Here is a 25,000-nt window from a genome sequence, read left to right as displayed (position 1 = left end):
ATATATATATATATATATATATATATATATATATATATATTAGGGCTGCATTTAATCATCTAATTTGATAATCGATTAATCTGTCAATTATTACTTTGATTAATCGATTAATAATCGGATAGAAGAGACAAACTACATTTCTATCCTTTCCAGTATTTTATTGGGAAAAAAAACAGCATACTGGCACCATACTTATTTTGATTATTGTTTCTCAGCTGTTTATAAATGTTGCAGTTTATAAATAAAGGTTTATAAAAAAAATGTATGTAAATGTTGCAGTTTATAAATAAAGGATTAAATAAAAAATAAAAAGCCTCTGCGTATGGATCCAACGAATCGACTAAATTAATCGCCAACTATTTTTATAATCGATTATATATATATATATATATATATACACATATATATATATATATATATACACACACACATATACATATATATATATATATATATATATACACATTATATATATACACACACATATATATATGTGTATATATATATATATATATATATACATATATATATATATATATGTATATAAGTATGTATATAAATATACATACATATATACGTATATATATATACACACATGTATATACACATATATATACATACATATATTGTTTATGTGCCGTACTTCCTGTTCCGCGTGATTATATATATATATATATATATATATATATATATATATATATATATATATGTATATATATATATGTATATATATATATATATATATATATATATGTATGTATGTATGTATAGGACTTGGGAAGTATGTTTTGACGCCATGTTCCCGAATCGTCTTCAGGCTTGATTTTGCTGGACGCCGCAGCAAAGCCACAGCCACAGCCACTTCACACGGGTCAGGGTCTCGCGGAACAGGAAGTATGGCACATAAACAAAATAAACCCGGTTGATTTTCAGAATAAAAGGCTTAATAATATTTGATATCTTACTTACCCATAAAAAGCATAAAAATCAGGGGGGAAAAAGACAAATCCAAGCAACTCTTCTCCTTCTTCATTTGGATCTTCTTCCTGTTCCTTGATACGTTTATCACAACGTAACAATTATCTCGCACCACATTTCACTACCACAACTTGATGACGTCACTCCCAGGGCACCTCACGCGGTATTACATGGTACCGGTATTTGTTATTATTTACTATTATTATTGGGTATTATTTATTATTATTATTATTTGTTATTTATTATTATTATTTGTTATGTATTTGCTACTATTTATTATGATTTATTATTATTTATATTATTTGTTATTAATATTTGTTATTTATGATCATTATTTGTTATTTATTATGTGCTATGATTTATTATTTGTTATAATTTATTATTTGTTATGTATTATTCATTATTATGTTTTTTATTAATATTATTTGTTATTATCTATCAATATTATTTAATATGTTATTATCTATCATTATTTATGATTTATTATTATATTATTTATTATTATTCGTAATTATTTATTAATATTATTTATAATTATGGATCATTGTTATTCGTTATGATTTATTATTATTATTATTTGTTATTTATTATGTTATTATTTATCATTATTATTTGTTAATATTTATTATTTTTATTTGTTATTATTTGCTATGATTTATTATGTGTTATGTTTTATTTGTTACTATTTGCTATGATTAAGTTTTATTATTTGTATTTGTTATTATTAAAAATGGTTTGTTATTTTATAATATCGTTATTTGCTATTATTTATCATTATTATTATTATTTGTTATTATTATTTATTATTATTATGATTTATTATTATTATTTGCTATTATTCATTATTATTTGTTATTTACTTGCAGTCGTTATTTTTTGTGAACTGTTAGCAGTGAAACGCATTAAGGACACACACACACACACACTCACACACACACACACGCACGCACGCACACGCACACACGCTCCAGTGAAGTGTGATGCGTTGACACACATACCAGACGTGAGATCAATTTGTCTGCTCACAACAATGAAAAGCGCTGACCTATGGAAATTCAACAGTCCAAATCTTTATTTTTGTGTTTTTATTTACAACAATAAAAGCTAGGATGGACTTTAAAGTCTCTTTGAGAAAACTACAATTTGCACAAAGTTGGATATTGAACATCATGGATCATGGATATTGAACATCATTAGGGCGCTCTAAACATGAAATATCATCCTCAGAGTCACCTTTGCACTGATATAAATCTTTCTACTGTAGATTACAGTACTCACTGGTAGCCTGGAGGATCCTCCAAGCATCACCTGGCCACTACAACACGACCATTACCTGGAAATACTTCATCACATCCTGGGTAATTCTTCCAAGTTAGACATGTGCTGAACCCACGTGAGTTGTTCTGCTAAAACTTAGTCAACCTGACAGCCGCGGCTACACCATTAGCCGAGTGTTAGCATTCCGTGTTTTTAGCATTCTGTAAAATATTCTTGTAAAATGTAAACCTTTTTCTCCAATATTTCTACAGTTTGTAGACACATTGGTAACTATTTTGTAAACAAATACTTTCCCCCCACAATAGTTTCACAATATTTACATTTTTGTGGTAACCATTTTTGTGTCAAATTTAAACTTAAAATATTTCTCCAGTGCATATTTTTTGTACGACAACTTTTTTTTTTTTATCACAAAATTAATAACTTTCCCCCACCCCAAAAAACTTTTTCATCATATATTTGACTTTCAATCTTGTAAAATTACATAATTTTGTCTTGTAAAATAAAATGAAAAACTCTCAAGAATATTATTAAAAATTATTGTATGAAAACCTTTTCACAATATTCAAACTTGTTTTTTCTGGGAAAAAAAACAAACAAAAAAAATCCTGGTTTTTTTCACAATTTATTTGACTTTAATCATTGGCAGACCTTTTAATTTAAAAAAAAAGGAAACTTTTCTTAAAATATTATTTTGTTAAAATATTTCTACACATTTTTTCACAAGACTTTTTTTTTTTTTTTTTTTTTTTTTACAATTTTTTTTAACTTTTATCATTGGTAGACTTTTTTGTTTAATTTTTTTTTTAAACTTTTTTCTTAAAATATACTTTTCTTAAATTATTTCTACACAATTCTTGTAAGATACATTTTTTCACACGATTTTGCGTTTTTCTAAAAAAAAATCATGTTAATCGGTAGACTTTTCTTTTTTTTTTTAAATGTAAACTTTTTTCTTAAAATATTCCTACACAATTCTTGTAAGATAATTTTTCACATAATACTGTGTTTTCTTTAAAAAAAAAAAAAAAGGACTTTAATCCTGTAACATTGCATAATTTTTACACAATATCAATGACAACTTTTTTTTCAAACTATTTCTATTTTTTTTTTTATAATAAACTTTAATCCTGTAAAATTACATACATTTGTCGTGTAAAATAAATAAACATTTTTTTTCAGAATATTCCAAAAAGTTTTTGCAGACTGTAATGCAACTTTTTTCCAAAATAAAATAAACAATTTTCCCCGATTGTAGCTGAGATAGGCTCCAGCACCCCCCGCGAGCCCAAAGGGAATAAGCGGTAGAAAATGGATGGATGGATGGATAATATGACTTCAATCATGAAAAATTGCATACCATTTAAAAAAAAGACTAAACTTATTTTCTTAATATTTTTACACAATTCTTGAATGATAACTTTTTTTGATAAAATGTTGCGTTTTTCTGGAAAAAAAATAAATACTTGTTCACAATATACAGTATTTGACATTATTTCCTGTAAAATTGCATATTTCCTCAAAATAGTCGGACATAATTCTTGGGACAAGCAGTAGAAAATGGATGGATGGAATTCTTGTACAATGACAAAAAAATGTCTTAAAACATTAATAACTTTTCTCAAAAAATAAGACTATTTTTTATAATATATTTGGCTTTTATCTGGTCAAATTATATAATTTTGTTTTGTGAAATATTTTTTTTAATCAGAAAATTCCTAAAAAATCTTATTTGACAACTTTTTCTCATAAGATTGCTGGCTATTTTCTAAAAAAAAAAAAATAGACTAAACTAAAAGACAACTTATTTTCTTAATGTTTTTACACAATTCTTGAATGATAACTTTTTTTGATAAAATGTTGCGTTTTTCTGGAAAAAAATAAATACTTGTTCACAATAAACAGTATTTGACATTATTTCCTGTAAAATTGCATATTTTTTTATTGTAAATGTTTAACATTTTCCTCAAAATATTCTGACATAATTCTTGGGACAAGCAGTAAAAAATGGATGGATGGAATTCTTGTACAATGACAAAAAAATTCTTAAAACAATAACTTTTCTCAAAAAATAACACAATTTTTTATAATATATGTGGCTTTTATCTGGTCAAATTACATAATTTTGTTTTGTGAAATAATTTTTTTTATCAGAAGATTCCTAAAAAATCTTGACAACTTTTTCTCATAAGATTGCTGGCTATTTTCTAAAAAAAACAAAACATTTTTCACAATAAATTTTACTTTAATTCTTTAAAATGACATTTTTTATTGTCGATGTTTAACATTTTACTCAAAATAATCTGACATAATTCTTGTGCAATGACAACATTTTTCTTAAAATATTACTAACTTTTCTAAAAAAAAAAACCCACACTATTTTTTAGAATATAATTGGCTTTTATCTGGTAAAATTACATAATTTTGTTGTGTGAAATTTTTTTTTCTCACAAAATTCCTAAAAAATCTTATATCACAACTTTCTTACAATATTGCAACCTATTTTCTAAAAAAAAATACGGCCTTTTTCATAATAAATTTGACTTTAATCCTTTAAAATGGCATATTTTTCTTGTAATTGTTTAACATTTTACTCAAAATATTCTGACATAATTCTTGTACAATGACAACATTTTTCTGGAAATATTAATAATTTTTCTTGAATTTTTTTTTTTTTAAATAAATAAATAATTATTTTTATATTTTTACAGTTCTCCCTGTGGAGGTGGGCTGCAGAGGCTTCGTGGGCAGGTCTCCCCTCACCTCCCAGGGGGTGATCAAGGGTGATGGGTCAAATGCAGAGAATAATCTCGCCACACCTAGTGTGTGTGTGACAATCATTGGTACTTTAACTTTAACTTTAACTACCAGTCTCCTTAAGAACATGGGAATCCGGGGCCAGGCAGAAATTAAGAACAAATGTTCTTCTCTGTAGTGGCTCGCAGGATGACCACCTACCTGGAAATGAACCACTTCATTGACACATCAGTGCAGAAAGCAGGGATGCCAGGCTTTCCCGGGTGTGTGTCGAGCACCTGAGCATGATATGGCACCAAGTCCAGGCCGCAAAGAGTGATGGAAGAGACCTCCATGTGGTTTTCCTGGATCTGGCCAACGCCTTTGGCTCATTTCCACACAACGTCCTGTGGACTACATTAAGCTACTACCAGGTTCTAGATGCTATCACTGCCCTCGTCAGGGCCTATTTCTTGGACGTGCAGATATGCCTGTCAACGCCAGAGTACACCACGGCTTGGCAACACCTGGAGGTGGGCATTATGGCAGGATGCACCATTTCCCCACTGGCCTTCACCATGGAAACGGAGGTCATCATCCGTGCATCTCGATGGGTGGTGGGAGGAGAGCAGCTAAAACCAGGCCTTTGGCTCCCTCCCATTAGGGCATACATGGGTGATATGACCACTCTCACTTCAACCATCCCATGTACCAGACGACTGGTGAGGAAGCTGCAGGAAAACATTGAATGGGCCCGGATGAAGTTCAAACCGAGCAAGTCCAGGAGCCTGACTGTTGTCAAAGGCAAGCTATCGGACCAGCGCTTTTACATCGGCGAGGAGCCCATACCAACCGTGGTAGCGAAGCCAATCAAGAGCCTCGGGCGGTGGTACGATGCAACCCTCAAGGACACGACCCAAGTGGAACAGCTTAGACAGGATGCTACCAGCAGTCTTCAGCGCATCGACAAGACCATGCTCCCTGGCAGGTTGAAGCTTTGGTGTCTTCAGTTTGGTCTAATACCTCGGTTGATGTGGCCTCTGACCATCTATGAGATGCTGACCTCAAAGGTTGAGAAACTTGAGAGGTTGATCAGCTCCTTTGCCAGGAAATCAAATCAAATCAAATCAACTTTATTTATGGCTAGGTCTTCCCAAGTGCCTTACCAACATAGCTTTGTATGGTAAAGGCATCCTGGAGCTTCGTCTGTCCAGCCTCACAGAGGAAATCAAGAGTACCAAAGACCGGCTGGAGATGATACTGACAGAATACCGAGACCCTGTGTGGCTAAAAACGCTCTGACCCTTGTAACCGGGAGGAAGTGGACTCCAGCTGCAGCTGCACACCAGGCCAAGTCAGCCCTTAAGCCTCGGGACATTGTCGACCACGTGCAAAGAGGAAGAGGTGGCCTTGGTCTCGACAAGGCAGGTCCAGCTCAGCAACGTGGGCTTGTGGTCGAGGAAGTTCGCAGAGGGGAAGAGGCTGCGAGGTGTGCAAAGGCTGTCTCACAAGGAAAGCAAGGTCATTGGATGTGTTGGGAAAATGTTGAGAAGCGAAAGCTCTCCTGGAAAGAGATTTGGGACATGGAAGCTTTTTGAACCGGCTTCATTCTGCGAGCCACATACGACGTCCTAACATCACCACAGAACCTCAGCCAGTGGTACGAAGAAGACCCCACATGCCCCCTCTGTCCATCTCCAGCAAACCTGAAACACATCCTGGTCGGCTGCAAGACAAGCCTTCGATACACTTGGCAGCACAACCAAGTGCTGAAATGTCTAGCAGCTTCACTGGAGTCGACGCACGGTTGTCAACGCTCTGCCGCCTTCCTCCCATCCTGCCTCTTCAAGGCAGTTTGTGCACGAGGGGGAGAAGCAACCAAAGTCCTGCACACCTAAAGCAGAGAACGGACAGCTGGGAGAAGCACGGGATTGGAGGCTTCTTGTTGACCTGGAGCAGAAACTCTCCTTCCAGTGGAGATTGCCACGACCAACCTCAGGCCAGATCTCGTGATGTGGTCATCTGCGAGCAAGAAGCTCCGGTATGCCGAGTTGGCAGCGGGTGCTGAACAACGGGGCTGGAAGGCCACAGTTCTCCCTGTGGATGTGGGCTGCAGAGGCTCCAGTCTCCTTAAGAACATGGTAGTCCGGGGCCAGGCCCAACGTCAAGCCATCAAGGCCCTGTCCAGTGCTGCTGAACGAGCAAGCCAGTGTCTCTGGATCTTTGTGATGCCCAAGGCTGTCATGAACATCCGTCTGTCTAACCAATTTTGTGATGACTACCATCCCCACCCACGTTGCTCAACTCTGAAGGATTACAACATCTAACCACACTCCGGTATGCGGTCAGGCACAAGCTTGTCTCAGGGAGAAGGATGCATTGTATTAACACTGTTTGTAAAACTTATATTTGGCTTTTATCTGGTAAAATTACATAATTTTGTTTTGTAAATCATTTTCTCCAAAGATTCCTAAATAATCTCATATGACAACTTTTTCTCACAATATTGGAACCTATTTTCAAAAAAATATGGCCTTTTTCACAATATATTTGACTTTAATCCTTTAAAATGCCATATCTTTTTTTGTAAATGTTTAATATTTTACTTAAAATATTCTGACATAACTCTTGTACAATGACGACATTTTTCTTAAAATATCACAAAAAAAAAAAAAAAAAAAAAAAAAAAAAAAACTATTTTTATAATATATTTGTATTTTATCTGATACAATTAGATGATTTTGTTTTGTGAATTTTTTTTTCTCACAAAATTGTTTAAAAAATCTCATATGACAACTTTTTCTCACAATATTGCAACCTATTTTCTAAATTAAAAAAAGACTCCTTTCACAATATATTTGACTTTAATCCTTTAAAATGGTATATTTCTTTTTGTAAATGTTTAATATTTTACTCAAAATATTCTGATATAATTATTGTACAATGACAACATTTTTCTTAAAATATCAAACTTTTTTCTAAAAAAAAAAAAAAAAAAAAAAAAAAAAAAAGACTATTTTTATAATATATTTGTCTTTTATCTGATAAAATTGCATAATTTTGTTTTGTGAAATGTTTTTTTCTCACAAAATTGTTTAAAAAATCTCATGACGACAACTTTTTCTCACAATATTGCAACCTATTTTCTAAAAAAAAAAAAGAGACTCCTTTCACAATACATTTGACTTTAATCCTTTAAAATTGTATATTTCTTTTTGTAAATGTTTAATATTTTACTCAAAATATTCTGACATAATTCTTGTACAATGACGACATTTTTCTTAAAATATCACAAACTTTTTTCAAAAAAAAAAAAAAAAAAGACTATTTTTATAATATATTTGTCTTTTATCTGATAAAATTAGATGATTTTGTTTTGTGAATTTTTTTTTCTCAGAAAATTGTTTAAAAAATCTCATATGACAACTTTTTCTCACAATATTGCAACCTATTTTCTAAAAAAAAAAGACTCCTTTCACAATATATTTTACTTTAATCCTTTAAAATGGTATATTTCTTTTTGTAAATGTTTAATATTTTACTCAAAATATCCTGACATAATTCTTGTACAATGATGACATTTTTCTTAAAATATCAAACTTTTTTCTAAAAAAAAAAAAAAAAAAAGACTATTTTTATAATATATTTGTATTTTATCTGATACAATTAGATGATTTTGTTTTGTGAATTTTTTTTTCTCACAAAATTGTTTAAAAAATCTCATATGACAACTTTTTCTCACAATATTGCAACCTATTTTCTAAATTAAAAAAAGACTCCTTTCACAATATATTTGACTTTAATCCTTTAAAATGGTATATTTCTTTTTGTAAATGTTTAATATTTTACTCAAAATATTCTGATATAATTATTGTACAATGACAACATTTTTCTTAAAATATCACAAACTTTTTTCTAAAAAAAAAAAAAAAAAAAAAAAAAAAAAAAGACTATTTTTATAATATATTTGTCTTTTATCTGATAAAATTGCATAATTTTGTTTTGTGAAATGTTTTTTTCTCACAAAATTGTTTAAAAAATCTCATGACGACAACTTTTTCTCACAATATTGCAACCTATTTTCTAAAAAAAAAAAAGAGACTCCTTTCACAATACATTTGACTTTAATCCTTTAAAATTGTATATTTCTTTTTGTAAATGTTTAATATTTTACTCAAAATATTCTGACATAATTCTTGTACAATGACGACATTTTTCTTAAAATATCACAAACTTTTTTCTAAAAAAAAAAAAAAAAAAAGACTATTTTTATAATATATTTGTCTTTTATCTGATAAAATTAGATGATTTTGTTTTGTGAATTTTTTTTTTCTCACAAAATTGTTTAAAAAATCTCATATGACAACTTTTTCTCACAATATTGCAACCTATTTTCTAAAAAAAAAAGACTCCTTTCACAATATATTTTACTTTAATCCTTTAAAATGGTATATTTCTTTTTGTAAATGTTTAATATTTTACTCAAAATATCCTGACATAATTCTTGTACAATGATGACATTTTTCTTAAAATATAACAAACTTTTTTCTAAAAAAAAAAAAAAAAAAAGACTATTTTTATAATATATTTGTCTTTTATCTGATAAAATTAGATGATTTTGTTTTGTGAATTTTTTTTTCTCACAAAATTGCTTAAAAAATCTCATATGACAACTTTTTCTCACAATATTGCAACCTATTTTCTAAAAAAAAAAAAAAAAAAAGACTCCTTTCACAATATATTTGACTTTAATCCTTTAAAATGGTATATTTCTTTTTGTAATTGTTTAACATTTTACTCAAAATATTCTGACATAATTCTTACACAATGACAATTTAAAAAACATTTATATATATATTACTAACTTTTTTCTAAAAAAACAACAACAAAAAAACAAAAACATTTTATAATAAATTTGGCTTTTATCTGGTCAAATTACATCACTTTGTTTTGTGGAAAAAAAATATTCTCAGAAAATTCCTAAAAAAATCATTTGACAATATTTCATATATTTCAACCTATTTTCTAAAAAAAAAAAAAAAAAAAAGACTCCTCTCACAATATATTTGACTTTAATCCTTTAAAATGGCATAGATTTTTTTGTAACTGTTTAAATTTTTACTCAAAATAATCTGACATAATTCTTATACAAGGACAATTAAAAATATATATATATTACTAACCATCTCACTGCCATCTCCGGGTTGGGGAGGAGATCTTGCCCCAAGTGGAGGAGTTCAAGTACCTCGGAGTCTTGTTCACGAGTGAGGGAAGAGTGGATCGTGAGATCGACAGGCGGATCGGTGCGGCATCTTCAGTAATGCGGACGCTGTATCGATCCGTTGTGGTGAAGAAGGAGCTGAGCCGGAAGGCAAAGCTCTCAATTTACCGGTCGATCTACGTTCCCATCCTCACCTATGGTCATGAACTTTGGGGTCATGATCGAAAGGACAAGATCAAGGGTACAAGCGGCCGAAATGAGTTTCCTCCCTTAGAGATAGGGTGAGAAGCTCTGCCATCCGGGGGGAGCTCAAAGTAAAGCCGCCGCTCCTCCACATCGAGAAGAGTCAGATGAGGTGGTTCGGGCATCTGGTCAGGATGCCACCCGAACGCCTCCCTCGGGAGGTGTTTCGGGCACGTCCGACCGGTAGGAGGCCACGGGGAAGACCCAGGACACGTTGGGAAGACTATGTCTCCCGGCTGGCCTGGGAACGCCTCGGGATCCCCCGGGAGGAGCTGGACGAAGTGGCTGGGGAAAGGGAAGTCTGGGCTTCCCTGCTTAGGCTGCTGCCCCCGCGACCCGACCTCGGATAAGCGGAAGAAGATGGATGAATGGATATATTACTAACTTTTTTCTAAAAAAACAACATATCATGACATATCACTAACGCCCCCCCTAAAAAAAAAGTAATATTAATCTCATATGACAACTTTTTCTCACAATATTGCAACCTATTTTCTAAAACATGATGCCCTTTTTCTAACTATATTTTACTTTAATCCTTTAAAATGGCATATATTTTTTTTGTAAATGTTTAACATTTTACTCAAAATATTCTAACATAATTATTGTACAATTTCTTCAAATATTACAACATTTTTCGAATAAAAATACTATTTTTTTTATAATAAATAATATATAATATATACGTTTATCTGCTAAAATTACAAAATTTTGTTTTGTGAATTTTTTTTTTCTCAGAAGATTCCTAAAAAAATCCTATATGACAACTTTTTCATACAATATTGTAACCTATTTTCTAAGTGATGTGAAGTGAATTATATTTATATAGCGCTTTTCTCTAGTGACTCAAAGCGCTTTACATAGTGAAACCCAATATCTAAGTTACATTTAAACCAGTGTGGGTGGCACTGGGAGCAGGTGGGTAAAGTGTCTTGCCCAAGATGACAGCCATGTCTATTGTGTTCAGTGTGTTCTTACTTGAGGTCTGAGTTTTTGTGTTTTTATGTATGAGATTTTAATTATTTTTAGTCTGAATGAATGGTACTCTGCAAGATAAACAAAGTCTCTGCAGAGTGGGATTTCTGGTGGATAGTTTCTCATCAAATGTCACTGGATTGCCATAGACTTTGGCCTACCTATAATCCACCTGTTCAGGTAGCAGTAGCAGACAGCTAGCAACCTCGGCCTGCCTGCTAACCTTCCAACATCGACCTGCCTGCTGTTTGCCTTCAGCCAAGTCACAGGTGGAGAAAATCCTCAGTGCTGAACTCTGTAGAACTTGCACCTGGCTCGCTGACAACAAGCTATCCATACACTTGGGTTAAAACAGAATCCATCCTGCTTGAGTCCCACATCAACCTTAAGAAAGTCAACGACTTCACTATAAAAGTGGGTGACATTGTTATCACCAGGAAAGATGAGGTCACCTACCTAGGTTCCATTCTAGAGGCTAATCTTTCCTGTGATAAAATGGCAACCAAGGTAATCAAAAAGGTCAACCAACGAACAAGATTTCTCTATAGAATCTCCTCTCTGGTCAACAAAAGCACCATGAAGATTCTGGCGGGAACTCTCATTCAACCCTTTTTCGATTACGCATGCACCTCCTGGTACCCTAGCACCTCCAAAACCCTCAAATCTAGACTCCAAACATCCCAGGACAAGCTAGTCAGATTACTTCTAAACCTCCTCCCCAGATCCCACCCCACTCCTACCCACTTCTCCAAAGTGGGCTGGTTCAGGGTGGAGGACAGAGTAAAACAACTTGCACTGAGCCTGGTCTATAAAATCCGCTACACCTCCCTGATACCAAAGTACATGTCAAACTACTTCCTTAACGTAAATGACCGCCATAACCACAACACCAGGGGGAGCTCCACTAACCACGTTAAACCCAGATTCCGATCTAACAAAGGTCTTAACTCATTCTCTTTCTATGCCACATCAATGTGGAATGCACTCCAACAGGTATACAAGAAAGTGCATCTCTATCCTCCTTCAAAACCGCAATAAAAGTGCACCTCCAGGCAACTTCAACCCTAAACTAACACCCCCCCCGGATTGTTGTTAATAATCAAATGTAAACAATCAAATGCAGATATTTTTCTTATGCCTTCTGATCTCTCTCTCTCTCTCTATGTCCACTACTTGCTGTACATATCCTACCAAGTCAGACCTACACTGTTTCAATATCCATTTCTCTGTTCTCAATTGTTGATGACTGATAACAACCAAACCTAACCCCCCCCCCCCCCCCCCCCCACACACACACCCCGAATTGTAAATAATGTAAATAATTCAATGTATACACCGTGATGATTATCTTGTGTGATGACTGTATTATGATGATAGTATATCTGATAGTATATATCTGTAACATGAACCCCGACTTAAACAAGTTGAAAAACTTATTCGGGTGTTACCATTTAGTGGTAAATTGTACGGAATATGTACTGTGTGCAACCTACTAATAAAAGTCTCAATCAATCAATCAATCAATCAAGCCACTGGTTTCGTCTACGAGCTTCCACCCATCGGCCTTGGTTGTTAGCCTTCAGCCCTGTCTGCTAACATCTTTAAAAGTGGTAAAACAAGTGGAACTTCTCCTCTCACTATGTCACAAATCATTATATTGTGTTTTATACTTTTGTGTGGTTTTACTGGTGCCCCCCCACAAGCTATGCTACTTCAAGATGACAACTTTGATAATTTGACATTTCGTCATAGTGACAGCTACAAAATAACCTCTGCCTTATCTCAGTTGAAGATTTATGTAGAAGATTGAAGATTTCCATCCATCTTCTTCCGCTTATCCGTGGTCGGGTCGCGGGGGCAGCAGCCTAAGCAGGGAAGCCCAGACTTCCCTTTCCCCAGCCACTTCTTCCAGCTCCTCCCGGGGGATCCCGAGGCGTTCCCAGGCCAGCCGGGAGACATAGTCCTCCCAATGTGTCCTGGGTCTTCCCCGTGGCCTCCTACCGGTCAGACGAGGGAGGCGTTCGGGTGGCATCCTGACCAGATGCCCGAACCACCTCATCTGGCTCCTCTCGATGTGGAGGAGCAGCGGCTTTACTTTGAGCTCCCCCCGGATGGCAGAGCTTTTCACCCTATCTCTAAGGGAGAGCCCCGCCACCCGGCGGAGGAAACTCATTTCGGCCGCTTGTACCCGTGATCTTGTCCTTTCGGTCATAACTCAAAGCTCATGACCATAGGTGAGGATGGGAACGTAGATCGAGCGGTAAATTGAGAGCTTTGCCTTCCGGCTCAGCTCCTTCTTCACCACAACGGATCGATACAGCGTCCGCATTACTGAAGACGCCGCACCGATCTGCCTGTCGACCTCACGATCCACTCTTCCCTCACTCGTGAACAAGACTCCGAGGTACTTGAACTCCTCCACTTGGGGCAGGGTCTCCTTCCCAACCCGGAGATGGCACTCCACCCTGTTCCGGGCGAGAACCATGGACTCGGATTTGGAGGTGCTGATTCTCATCCCAGTCGCTTCACACTATGCATCCAGGCCCTGATACACCTACACAATGTTTTACACCTGTGGATTTTAAAACTAGATCTGGTCTTGGGATTATTCATATCAATGTTCGGAGTTTACTCCCTAAACTTGATATGATAAAGATCTGGATAAACTCAACAAATGCTGATATTGTAGTCTTATCTGAATCTTGGCTTAAACAATCTGTGCTTGATAAAGATATTTACATTCATGGCTGTAATGTCTATCGTACTGACCGACAAAGAAAAGGTGGTGGAGTGGCTATATATACTAAGCAGAGGTTTGATGTTAAATTAGTGCTTTCTGAATCAGTAAGTAAATAACTTGAACTGTTAGCACTTGAAATTGAATTAGCTAGAAATCACCTAGTGATAGTGGGGTGTTATAGGACTCCATCTGCCCCTAGTAATTCCCTAACTACCGTATTTTCCGCACTATAAGGCGCACCTTCAATGAATGGCATATTTCAAAACTTTGTTCATATATAAGGCGCACCGGATTATACGGCGCACCTTCAATGAATGGCATATTTCAAAACTTTGTTCATATATAAGGCGCACCGGATTATAAGGCGCACCTTCAATGAATGGCATATTTCAAAACTTTGTTCATATATAAAGGCGCACCGGATTATAAGGCGCACCTATGCATCCATTAGATGAAGCTGCGCTAAAAGGGAATGTCAACAAAAACAGTCAGATAGGTCAGTCAAACTTTATTAATAGATTACAAACCAGCGTTCTGACAACTCTGTTCACTCCCAAAATGAATAAACAGCTGTTTTATTATTTTCCCCGAGGTTAAGTCAGTGACGTGGTGTTTTGTTTATCTTTTAACAACAGCAAGGTATAACATGTAGTGCAACATTTATATCACATAGTGAAGGGGAACTTTTCCCTGATTCAATAAACAGGTAAAAAAAAGTCTGATACTGTTACGGTAAATCCAACATTAGTGCAATCACAATATAGTAACACTCCAAATAGTGCATACTTGCCAACCCTCCCGGATTTTCCGGGAGACTCCCGAAATTCAGCGCCTCTCCCGAAAACCTCCCGGGACAAATTTTCTCTCGAAAATCTCCCGAAATTCAGGCGGACTCAGGTCCGCAACCCACAATATAAACAGCGTACCTGCCCAATCACGACATAACTGTAGAATGATCGAGGGTGAGTTCTTGGTTTCTTATGTGGGTTTATTGTTAGGAAGTTTCATTAACGTCCTCCCAGCGCGGCAACAACACACAACAACAGCAGTCACGTTTTTGTCTACCGTAAAGCAGTTCGTCTGCCGTAAACAGCAATGTTGTGACACTCTTAAACAGGACAATACTGCCATCTAGTGCATTTGATGAAAGCACTTTTGTGCGTGCCACACAGCAATGCATCATCAGAGAGGGTGTTCAGCATGGTTTGAAAAATAGTGACAGAGAATAGAACAAGGATGGACAATTCAACCCTTAACTCAACAATGAGTAGATGAGTGTTGTGTGTGTATATATGTAAATAAATGAACACTGAAATTCAAGTATTTATTTTATATATATATATATATATATATATATATAAAATAAACATTTATAGCTAGAATTCAAGTACTTCTTATATATATATATATATATATATATATATATATATATATATATATATATATATATATATATATATATATATATATATATATATATATATATATATATATACACACATACACACACACACACACACACACACATACATACATATATATATACACCGTATTTTTCGGACTATAAGTCGCAGTTTTTTTCATAGTTTGGCCGGGCTCCAGTGCGACTTATATGTTTTTTTCCTTTTTTATTATGCATTTTCGGCAGGTGCGACTTATACTCCGGTGCGACTTATACTCCGAAAAATACGGTGTGTATATATATATATATATATATATATATATATATATATATATATATATATATATAAGAAATACTTGACTTTCAGTGAATTCTAGATATAAATATATATTTATTTTATTAAATATAAATATATATATATATATATATATATATATATATATATATTTCAGTGAATTCTAGCTATAAATATATATTTATTTTATTAAATATATATATATATATTTAATAAAATAAATATAAATTTATAGCTAGAATTCACTGAAAGTCAAGCATTTCTTATATATATATATATATATATATATATATATATATATATATATATATATATATATATATATACCGTATTTTTCGGAGTATAAGCCGCACCGGAGTATAAGTCGCACCTGCCAAAAATGCATAATAAAAAAGGAAAAAACATATAAGTCGCACTGGAGCCCGGCCAAACTATGAAAAAAACTGCGACTTATAGTCCGAAAAATACGGTATATATATATATATATATATATATATATATATATGAAATACTTGACTTGGTGAATTCTAGCTGTAAATATACTCCTCCCCTCTTAACCACGCCCCCCGCCCCCGCCCCCGCCCCCACCTCCCGAAATCGGAGGTCTCAAGGTTGGCAAGTATGAAACAGTGCAAAGCAATAACAATATATCAATAACTCAACGTTGCTCAAACGTTAATGTCACACAACACAACAAACAAAATAAACATGTAAAGCTCACTTTATGAAGTTATTCCTCATCCACGAATCCCTCGAATTCTTCTCCTTCGGTGTCCGAATTAAACAGTTGGACAAATACGGCATCCGTCTCGTCGAAGTTGTCATTAATCGAGTCAGTGTCGCTGCTGCCCTATTCCCGTGTTCTACCGCGTGACTGATCGTCTTAAGTTTAAACTCTGCGTCGTAAGCGTGTCTCTTAATAGGAGCCATTTTGGGGTCTTTACATAAACAAACAAATGGAAATCAAAACGGCACGCCTCGCGCAGTCATATATCCCAGCATGCACCGCGCGCTTCTTCTTCTTCTACGGGGGCGGCTGCTTACCGTAATGAAGTTGGCGGCTGCTTACCGTAGTTGCGAGACCTAAACTTTATGAAAATGAAGTTTAGGTTTGTTGTGGCTCAATATTGGTCCATATATAAGGCGCACTGGAATATAAGGCGCACTGTCAGCTTTTGACAAAATTGGAGGTTTTTAGGTGCGCCTTATAGTGCGGAAAATACGGTACTCTTGTGAAGCTTCCGTCTCAACTGAAACACAATGAAATAGTGATGGTTGGTGATTTGAACTGGGACTGGCTCACATCTGTGTCTGACTCTTTGAAAGCACAGTGTGAATCTGTAAATTTAACACAATTAATTAACTCAGCTACAAGACCTAATCCTAAATCCTCAAAAAGCTACACTCGTTGACTTAATTCTAACAAATATGCCCTTTAAATTTGTCGCGTCCGGTGTTTTCCCTAATGATGGGAGTGATCATTGTGTGATTGCAGTAGTGCGAGATACAAGGATTCCTAAAAGCAAGCCTCGTCTTGTTGAAAAACGTAATATGAAATTATTTGGGATGCAAGCTTTTTTACATGACTTGCATCTTTTTAATTGGGATAGAATTGCTCTTTTTGATAATGTTGAACTGGCTTGGAAATATTTTCACGAAAACAGAGGTCATGAGGGCTCTAAAACAACTTAAACCGAGAAAGCCAGCTGGCTCAGATAAGTTGGAGCCGCTCTTTTTAAAGTTGGCAGCTAAAATTATAGCTGAACCACTGACTCAGATTTTTAACCTTACTCTAATTTCAAATGAAATCCCTTTGAATTGGAAATATTCCCTTGTAATCCCCCTATTAAAAGGAGGTGATCCTAGTAATCTAAACAACTACAGACCAATCTCTAAACTCTCTGTTCTGGCAAAAGTCCTTGAATCCCTTATCAGTGAACAGATCAAACTTTTTGAACACCAACTTTATTTCGTCACCATTTCAGTCAGGTTTTCGCAAAAATCACAGTACTGTTACTGCTGCTATGAAATTTATAAATAATGTAACTGAAGCTCTTGACAAGAAGCAGTGCTGTCTGTCCCTCTTTATTGACTTTTCCAAAGGCATTTGATACCGTTGATCATGTCATTTTAATCAAACGTCTTTCAGGTATTGTTTTTCTCAGCAAGCAGTTGGATGGTTTGCAAATTACCTCACAAGTAGAACTCAGGCTGTTCAGATAGAAGGTTCCTCCTCGGACGTACTGCAAGTGAAAAAGGGTGTCCCTCAAGGTTCTGTGTTGGGCCCCTTATTATTCACTATTTACATAAGTAATCTTGGACAGAATATTCCGAACTCAACTTTCCATTTCTATGCTGATGTTACTGTCATATACTGCACAGCACCCACTCCTGCTGAGGCCTTTAAATATCTACGACATGCATTTGACAGAGTACAAGAACAACTTTGCTATCTTCAACTGGTTTTAAATGCAGAGAAAACAAAGTGTATGTTCTTTACCACATCAAAAACTGTAAGATCAGCAGTGTGAGAACATTTTAACGAGAAATGGGCAACAAATTATGTTAGTATCTGCTTTTAAATATTTAGGATTTTTAATTGATGACCACTTGTGTTTTAAGGAGCACATTCAGTATGTTGTAAAAAAACTGAAACTTTTACTGGGATTTTATTATAGAAACAAGTCTTGCTTTTCTTTTACTGTGAAACAGAAATTGGTGGAAACAACCTTTTTACCTGTTATTGACTATGGAGATGTGTTGTACATGAATGCTACTGCTGATTGTCTGCACAAGCCGGATAGTGTGTACCACGGTGCACTGAGATTCATCACCAACTGCGCTACCCTTACTCACCACTGCAAATTATACTCAATGGTTAACTGGACATCTTTATGTGCTCGACGCCTTAATCATTGGTATGTTTTCATCTACAAAACCATTCTGGGTATCACTCCATCTTATCTGTCTTGTCTTTAAACAAAGAAACAAGGAAGTCACAATCGTCGTTCAATGAATGTTCTGCAATTTGCCGTACCCAAAGAAAGAACTGAACTGGGCAAAAAAGCATTTAGGTTTTCAGCACCAAAGGCTTGGAATAACCTACAATCGAATATTAAACTTCAAACCCTTGTTACATTGAATGAGTTTAAAGCTTCTGTGAAAGGATTGCAGTCTACCTTGTCTGTATGCACATGTGTCATGTGAGCAAGTTTTAATGTTGTAAATGTGTTGTTTACTGTTTTTTAATGTAACCTTGCTGCTGCCCTCTTGGCCAGGTCTCCCTTGGAAAAGAGATCCTTGATCTCAATGGGATTTTTACCTGGTTAAATAAAGGCTAAATAAAAATTTTAAAAAAGGACACAAAGGCAGTGACTAGGATGGCGGAAGCGGGAATCGAACCTGGAACCCTCAAGTTGCTGGCATGGCCACTCTCCCAACCGAGCTATACCGCCCCCCCATAATTTTTTCTAAAAAAAAATGGCCTTTTTCACAATATATTTGACTAAAATCGCTTAAAATGGCATATTTAAAAAAAATAAATAAATAAATAAAATAAAATAAAATGGCATATTTTTTGAGAGAAATGTTTAACATTTAACTCTAAATATTCTGAAATAATTATTGTACAATGACAAAAAATATTTTTTAAATCACTAACTTTTGTCTAAAAAAAAGAATATTTTTATAATATATTTGGCTTTTATCTGGTAAAACTACATACTGTAATTTTGTTTTGTGAAATTATTTTTTTCTCAGAAAATTCCCAAAAAATCTTATATGACAACTTTTCCTCACAATATTGCAAACTATTTTCTACAAAAATTATGGCTTTTTTTTTTTTACTTTAATTCTTTAAAATGGCATGTATTTATTTAATGTTTAACATTTTACTCAAAAAATTCTGACATAATTATTGTACAATGACAACTAACTAAAAAACTTTGTTATTAATATTTTTACATAATTCTTGAAATACAACTTTTTTCCACACAATATTGCTTTTTTCTAAAATAAAATAAAAATACTTTTTCACAATATATTTGGCTTTGATTTGGTAAAATTAAATTTTTTTGTTTTGTCATTTCTTTCCCCCCCAGAAAGTTCCTAAAAATTCTGATATGACAACTTTTTCCTCACAATATTTTGTATTAAATTTTTTTTTTTTTTTTCACAATATATTTAACTTGAATCCTGTCAAATGGCCACTGGGTGCAAAGCATGAATGATGCATTTAACGACACGCTGCAATGTCCTTCTAATAAATGACAAGTTTAACTCATTTGAAGATGAAACATCAGATCAGAGAGAACTTACTGGAGGAAGGCGTCAACAAGATCATGACTTCTCTGGAGTGGCTGAAAGAAAATATGACCACAACATCTTGTCAGTTATTAATTACAGGTGGCATATCACATTGTTATTAATTATCACATAGTTATTAATTACAGGTGGCATATCACATAGTTATTAATCATCACATAGTTATTAATAACAAGTGTTACATTACATAGTTATTAATTATCATAGTTATTAATTACAAGTGTTGTATCACATAGTTATCAATTATCACATAGTTATTAAATATCACATAGTTATTAATTATCACATAGTTATCAATGATTGGTGGTTGATTGTTATTCTTTGTCTTGGCACTAAGTTGTTTCCAAGGACAAAGTTTGTCGCAGAGCATCAGGAAAGTATCATCTACATCTTGTTCACTCTACACTGTAAATCAACACTCGGCTGAGGTGTTGTGTATATACAGCTGATCGATGTGTGTGATGTTTCCATGACATATTTCAACAGTTATACACTCTAAAATATAATCAAGAGAAAATGACATGTTTTTAACCACCTTATAGTGCAAAACCTTCTTTATGTATAGTGCAACTCCTCATCCATTCTTGCTGCTACTAGCAATGGGGTTTTATTCTTACTAAAAAAGGGAAACCTGCGAAAGACCTGTGAAAAGGGCTTGTAGGGATGAAGTGAAATGAATATATATATATATATATATATATATATATATATATTTATATATGGGCTGCAACTAACAATTAATTTGATAATCGATTAATCTGTCGATTATTACTTCGATTAATCGATTAATAATCGGATAAAAGAGACAAACTACATTTCTTCCTTTCCAGTATTTTATTGGGAAAAAAACAGCATACTGGCACCATACTTATTTTGATTATTGTTTCTCAGCTGTTTGTAAATGTTGCAGTTTGTAAATAAAGGTTTATAAAAAAAAAAGTAGCCTCTGCGCATGCGCAAAGCATAGATCCAACAAATCGATGACTAAATTAATCGCCAACTATTTTAATTGATTAGTTGTTGCAGCCCTAATTTATATATATATATATATATATATATATATATATATACACACACATACATACATATATGTATGTATACATATATATATATACACATACACATATATATATATATATATATATATATACACACACATACATATACAGTACACACACACACACACACACACACACACACACACACACACACACACACACACACACACACACACACACACACACACACACACACACACACACACACACACACACACACACACACACACACACACACACACACACACACACACACACACACACACACACACACACACACACACCCGTTTCCATATGAATTGGGAAATTGTGTTAGATGTAAATATAAACGGAATACAATGAATTGCAAATCATTTTCAACCCATATCCAATTGAATGCACTACAAAGACAAGATATTTCATGTTCAAACTCATAAACTTTATTTATTTTTTGCAAATAATAATTAACTTAGAATTTCATGGCTGCAACACGTGCCAAAGTAGTTGGGAAAGGGCATGTTCACCACTGTGTTACATCACCTTTCCTTTTAACAACACTCAGTAAACGTTTGGGAACTGAGGAGACACATTTTTTAAGCTTCTCAGGTGGAATTCTTTCCCATTCTTGCTTGATGTACAGCTTAAGTTGTTCAACAGTCCGGGGGTCTCCGTTGTGGTATTTTAGGCTTCATAATGCGCCACACATTTTCAATGGGAGACAGGTCTGGACTACAGGCAGGCCAGTCTAGTACCCGCACTCTTTTACTATGAAGCCACATTGATGTAACACGTGGCTTGGCATTGTCTTGCTGAAATAAGCAGGGGCGTCCATGGTAACGTTGCTTGGATGGCAACATATGTTGCTCCAAAATCTGTATGTACCTTTCAGCATTAATGGCGCCTTCACAGATGTGTAAGTTACCCATGTCTTGGGCACTAATACACCCCCATACCATCACAGATGCTGACTTTTCAACTTTGCGCCTATAACAATCCAGTTTCCCCAAAAAATTGGAAATGTGGACTCGTCAGACCACAGAACACTTTTCCACTTTGTATCAGGCCATCTTAGATGAGGTCAGGCCCAGCAAAGCCGACGGCGTTTCTGGGTGTTGTTGATAAACAGTTTTCGCCTTGCATAGTACAGTTTTAAGTTGCACTTACAGATGTAGCGACCAACTGTAGTTACTGACAGTGGGTTTCTGAAGTGTTCCTGAGCCCATGTGGTGACATCCTTTACACACTGATGTCGCTTGTGATGCAGTACAGCCTGAGGGATCGAAGGTCACGGGCTTAGCTGCTTACGTGCAGTGATTTCTCCAGATTCTCTGAACCCTTTGATGATATTACGGACCGTAGATGGTGAAATCCCTAAATTCCTTGGTTGAGAAAGGTTTTTCTTAAACTGTTCAACAATTTGCTCACACATTTGTTGACAAAGTGGTGACCCTCACCCCATCCTTGTTTGTGAATGACTGAGCATTTCATGGAGTCTACTTTTATACCCAATCATGGCACCCACCTGTTCCAAATTTGCCTGTTCACCTGTGGGATGTTCCAAATAAGTGTTTGATGAGCATTCCTCAACTTTATCAGTATTTACTGCGACCTTTCCCAACTTCTTTGTCACGTGTTGCTGGCATCAAATTCTAAAGTTAATGATTATTTGCAAAAAAAAAAAAAGTTTATCAGTTTGAACATCAAATATGTTGTCTTTGTAGCATATTCAACTAAATATAGGTTTAAAATGATTTGCAAATCATTGTATTCCGTTTATATTTACATCTAATACAAGTTACCAACTCATATGGAAATGGGGTTTGTGTGTGTGTGTGTATGTGTATATATATATATATACATACATAAATACATACATACATACATACATACATACATACATACATACATACATACATATATATATAGACATACACACACACACACACACACACATATATATATATATACATACATATGTATATATATATATATATATATATATATATATACTGTATACACATATATACACACACTATATATATATATATGTGTGTGTATATATGTGTATACTGTATGTATGTATGTATGTATGTATGTATGTGTATATTAGAGATGCGCGGTTTGCGGACACAACCGCGGATTCGGCGGATTATCCGCGGATCGGGCGGATGAAATTTAAATAAATAAGATTTTATCCGCGCCGCGGGTGGGTCGGGCGGATTAATGAGATTTTTTTTTTTTTTTTTTTTTTTGCGGGTGGCAGTTAAACCAATTCGGAAATATATATACATAGTTAAATGTTGTTAGCCACATACGAAAAACGAGCAGCACTCTTTGAAACAGGCAATTATTTATCAGCAGGCACCTGCAGCAGGCACCTGCAGCACGCCACATCAGAAGAAGAAAAAAAAATGGCAACACCGGCAGTAAACGTGGTGCGCGACAAACTAAAAAAGGGAATACTAAAGACCAGGGAAAAAAAAGGCCAGAAAAGTTCAGCGTGGACTCGTTTTTATGAGGTTGTAAATCAGGATGACAGCAATGCTGGCTACGTGAGTTGCAAGAGCTGCGACGCTGTGTACGTCTACGACAGTCATAAAACCGGGACATCGAACATGGTGCATCATATTTGTGCAAAACCCCGAATCTCCACAAACAGCATGAGCAGTTTCGTTCGCCGTGATCCCAGAAGGGTGCCACAGGATGTTAAAACAAGGCTTACAGATGCATGTGTGGACCTGTGCACTAATGATATGCGCCCGTTTGATATAGTCTCGGGTAAAGGGTTTCAACAAGTGGCCCAGACGCTGATTGACATAGGCGCTAAGTGCGGTGCCGTGGATGCTGGTGCCATCCTGCCCCATCGGCAAACTGTGTGTGACCGGGCAAAGCTGCAGGCTTCCACTGCTAAGCAGACACTTTCGGAGGACATCCAAAAAGCCATCAGCAACAACGGAGGTATTTCTGTAACCACCGATATGTGGACAGATGAATTTAAAAAGAGAGCATATACAGTCCTTACGTGTCACTACATCAGGGAGTGGAAGCTGGAAAATCGTATTTTGGCAACAGTGGAGTTTGACCCAACACTGAAAAAAACCAGCGAAAACCTTCATGAGCAGATAACCAGTGTACTGACGTCCTACAGAATACAACCATCTAAAGTAGTTTTTGTCAGTGACCAGGGCCCTAACATAAAAGCCGCACTCCGCTCCTACCACTGGATTCCGTGCTCCGCACATATCCTGAACACAGTGCTGAGACACACCTTCAGTAGAAAGGGTGACTCTGAGGGCATTGAAGATGTCCTGGACATGATCGATTACTGCAAAGAGCTTGTTGCATTTCTGAAAAGAACCGGTGCCGTCGCCGGCCTAAAGCACACCGTGAATCAAGAATGTGATGTGCGATGGAACAGTAAAGTCCTGATGTTGGAGTCAATCCAGAAACAATACCAAGACATCAGAGAGCTGCTACGGAGCAAAGACCAACAACATCGCCTCGATGGCATTCACCAGGATCAACTCGCACACTTGATCGAGTTTCTCACCCTTTTCAAGTCAGCAATCAGCGAGCTTGAAGGAGAACATCACCCAACCGTTCAGATGGTTCTGCTCTGGTTTTTCAAGCTGAAAAAACACTGTGAGCCCAAGTTTGGAGACCCACCTTACATGAAAACTCTCCGCTCTCGCACGTCTGCTCTGCTTGATGAGAAGATGCATCCGACTGCTACTCACAAAATCGCCACTTTTCTCCACCCGAAATTTAAGTC

General features: G+C 35.2%; 1 protein-coding gene across 3 annotated transcripts in view; it reads right to left on the bottom strand.

The window, feature by feature from the left end:
- The window catches only part of tmem269 (transmembrane protein 269), a 61,664-nt gene that overhangs the window by 20,325 nt on the left and 16,339 nt on the right, over positions 1–25,000 (bottom strand). The window contains exons 2-3 of one of the 3 annotated variants that reach the window (XM_061923429.2): positions 20,186–20,226; positions 18,061–18,111 (exon numbers count right to left, since the gene is read on the bottom strand). Coding sequence is in view for 2 of the 3 variants with exons in the window: in XM_061923420.2 (XP_061779404.2) it covers positions 970–1,033 (64 nt within the window). In the remaining variant the exon portion in view is untranslated. Of the gene's footprint in view, positions 1–969; positions 7,598–18,060; positions 18,112–20,185; positions 20,227–25,000 lie in introns of those variants that run through there. The other 2 variants (XM_061923435.2, XM_061923420.2) reach the window with 2 other exon arrangements.

This window comes from Nerophis lumbriciformis, linkage group LG01 (assembly GCF_033978685.3).
Source record: "Nerophis lumbriciformis linkage group LG01, RoL_Nlum_v2.1, whole genome shotgun sequence".
Taxonomy (NCBI): Eukaryota; Metazoa; Chordata; class Actinopteri; order Syngnathiformes; family Syngnathidae; genus Nerophis; species Nerophis lumbriciformis.
This window is presented reverse-complemented; position numbering and strand designations above follow the sequence as displayed.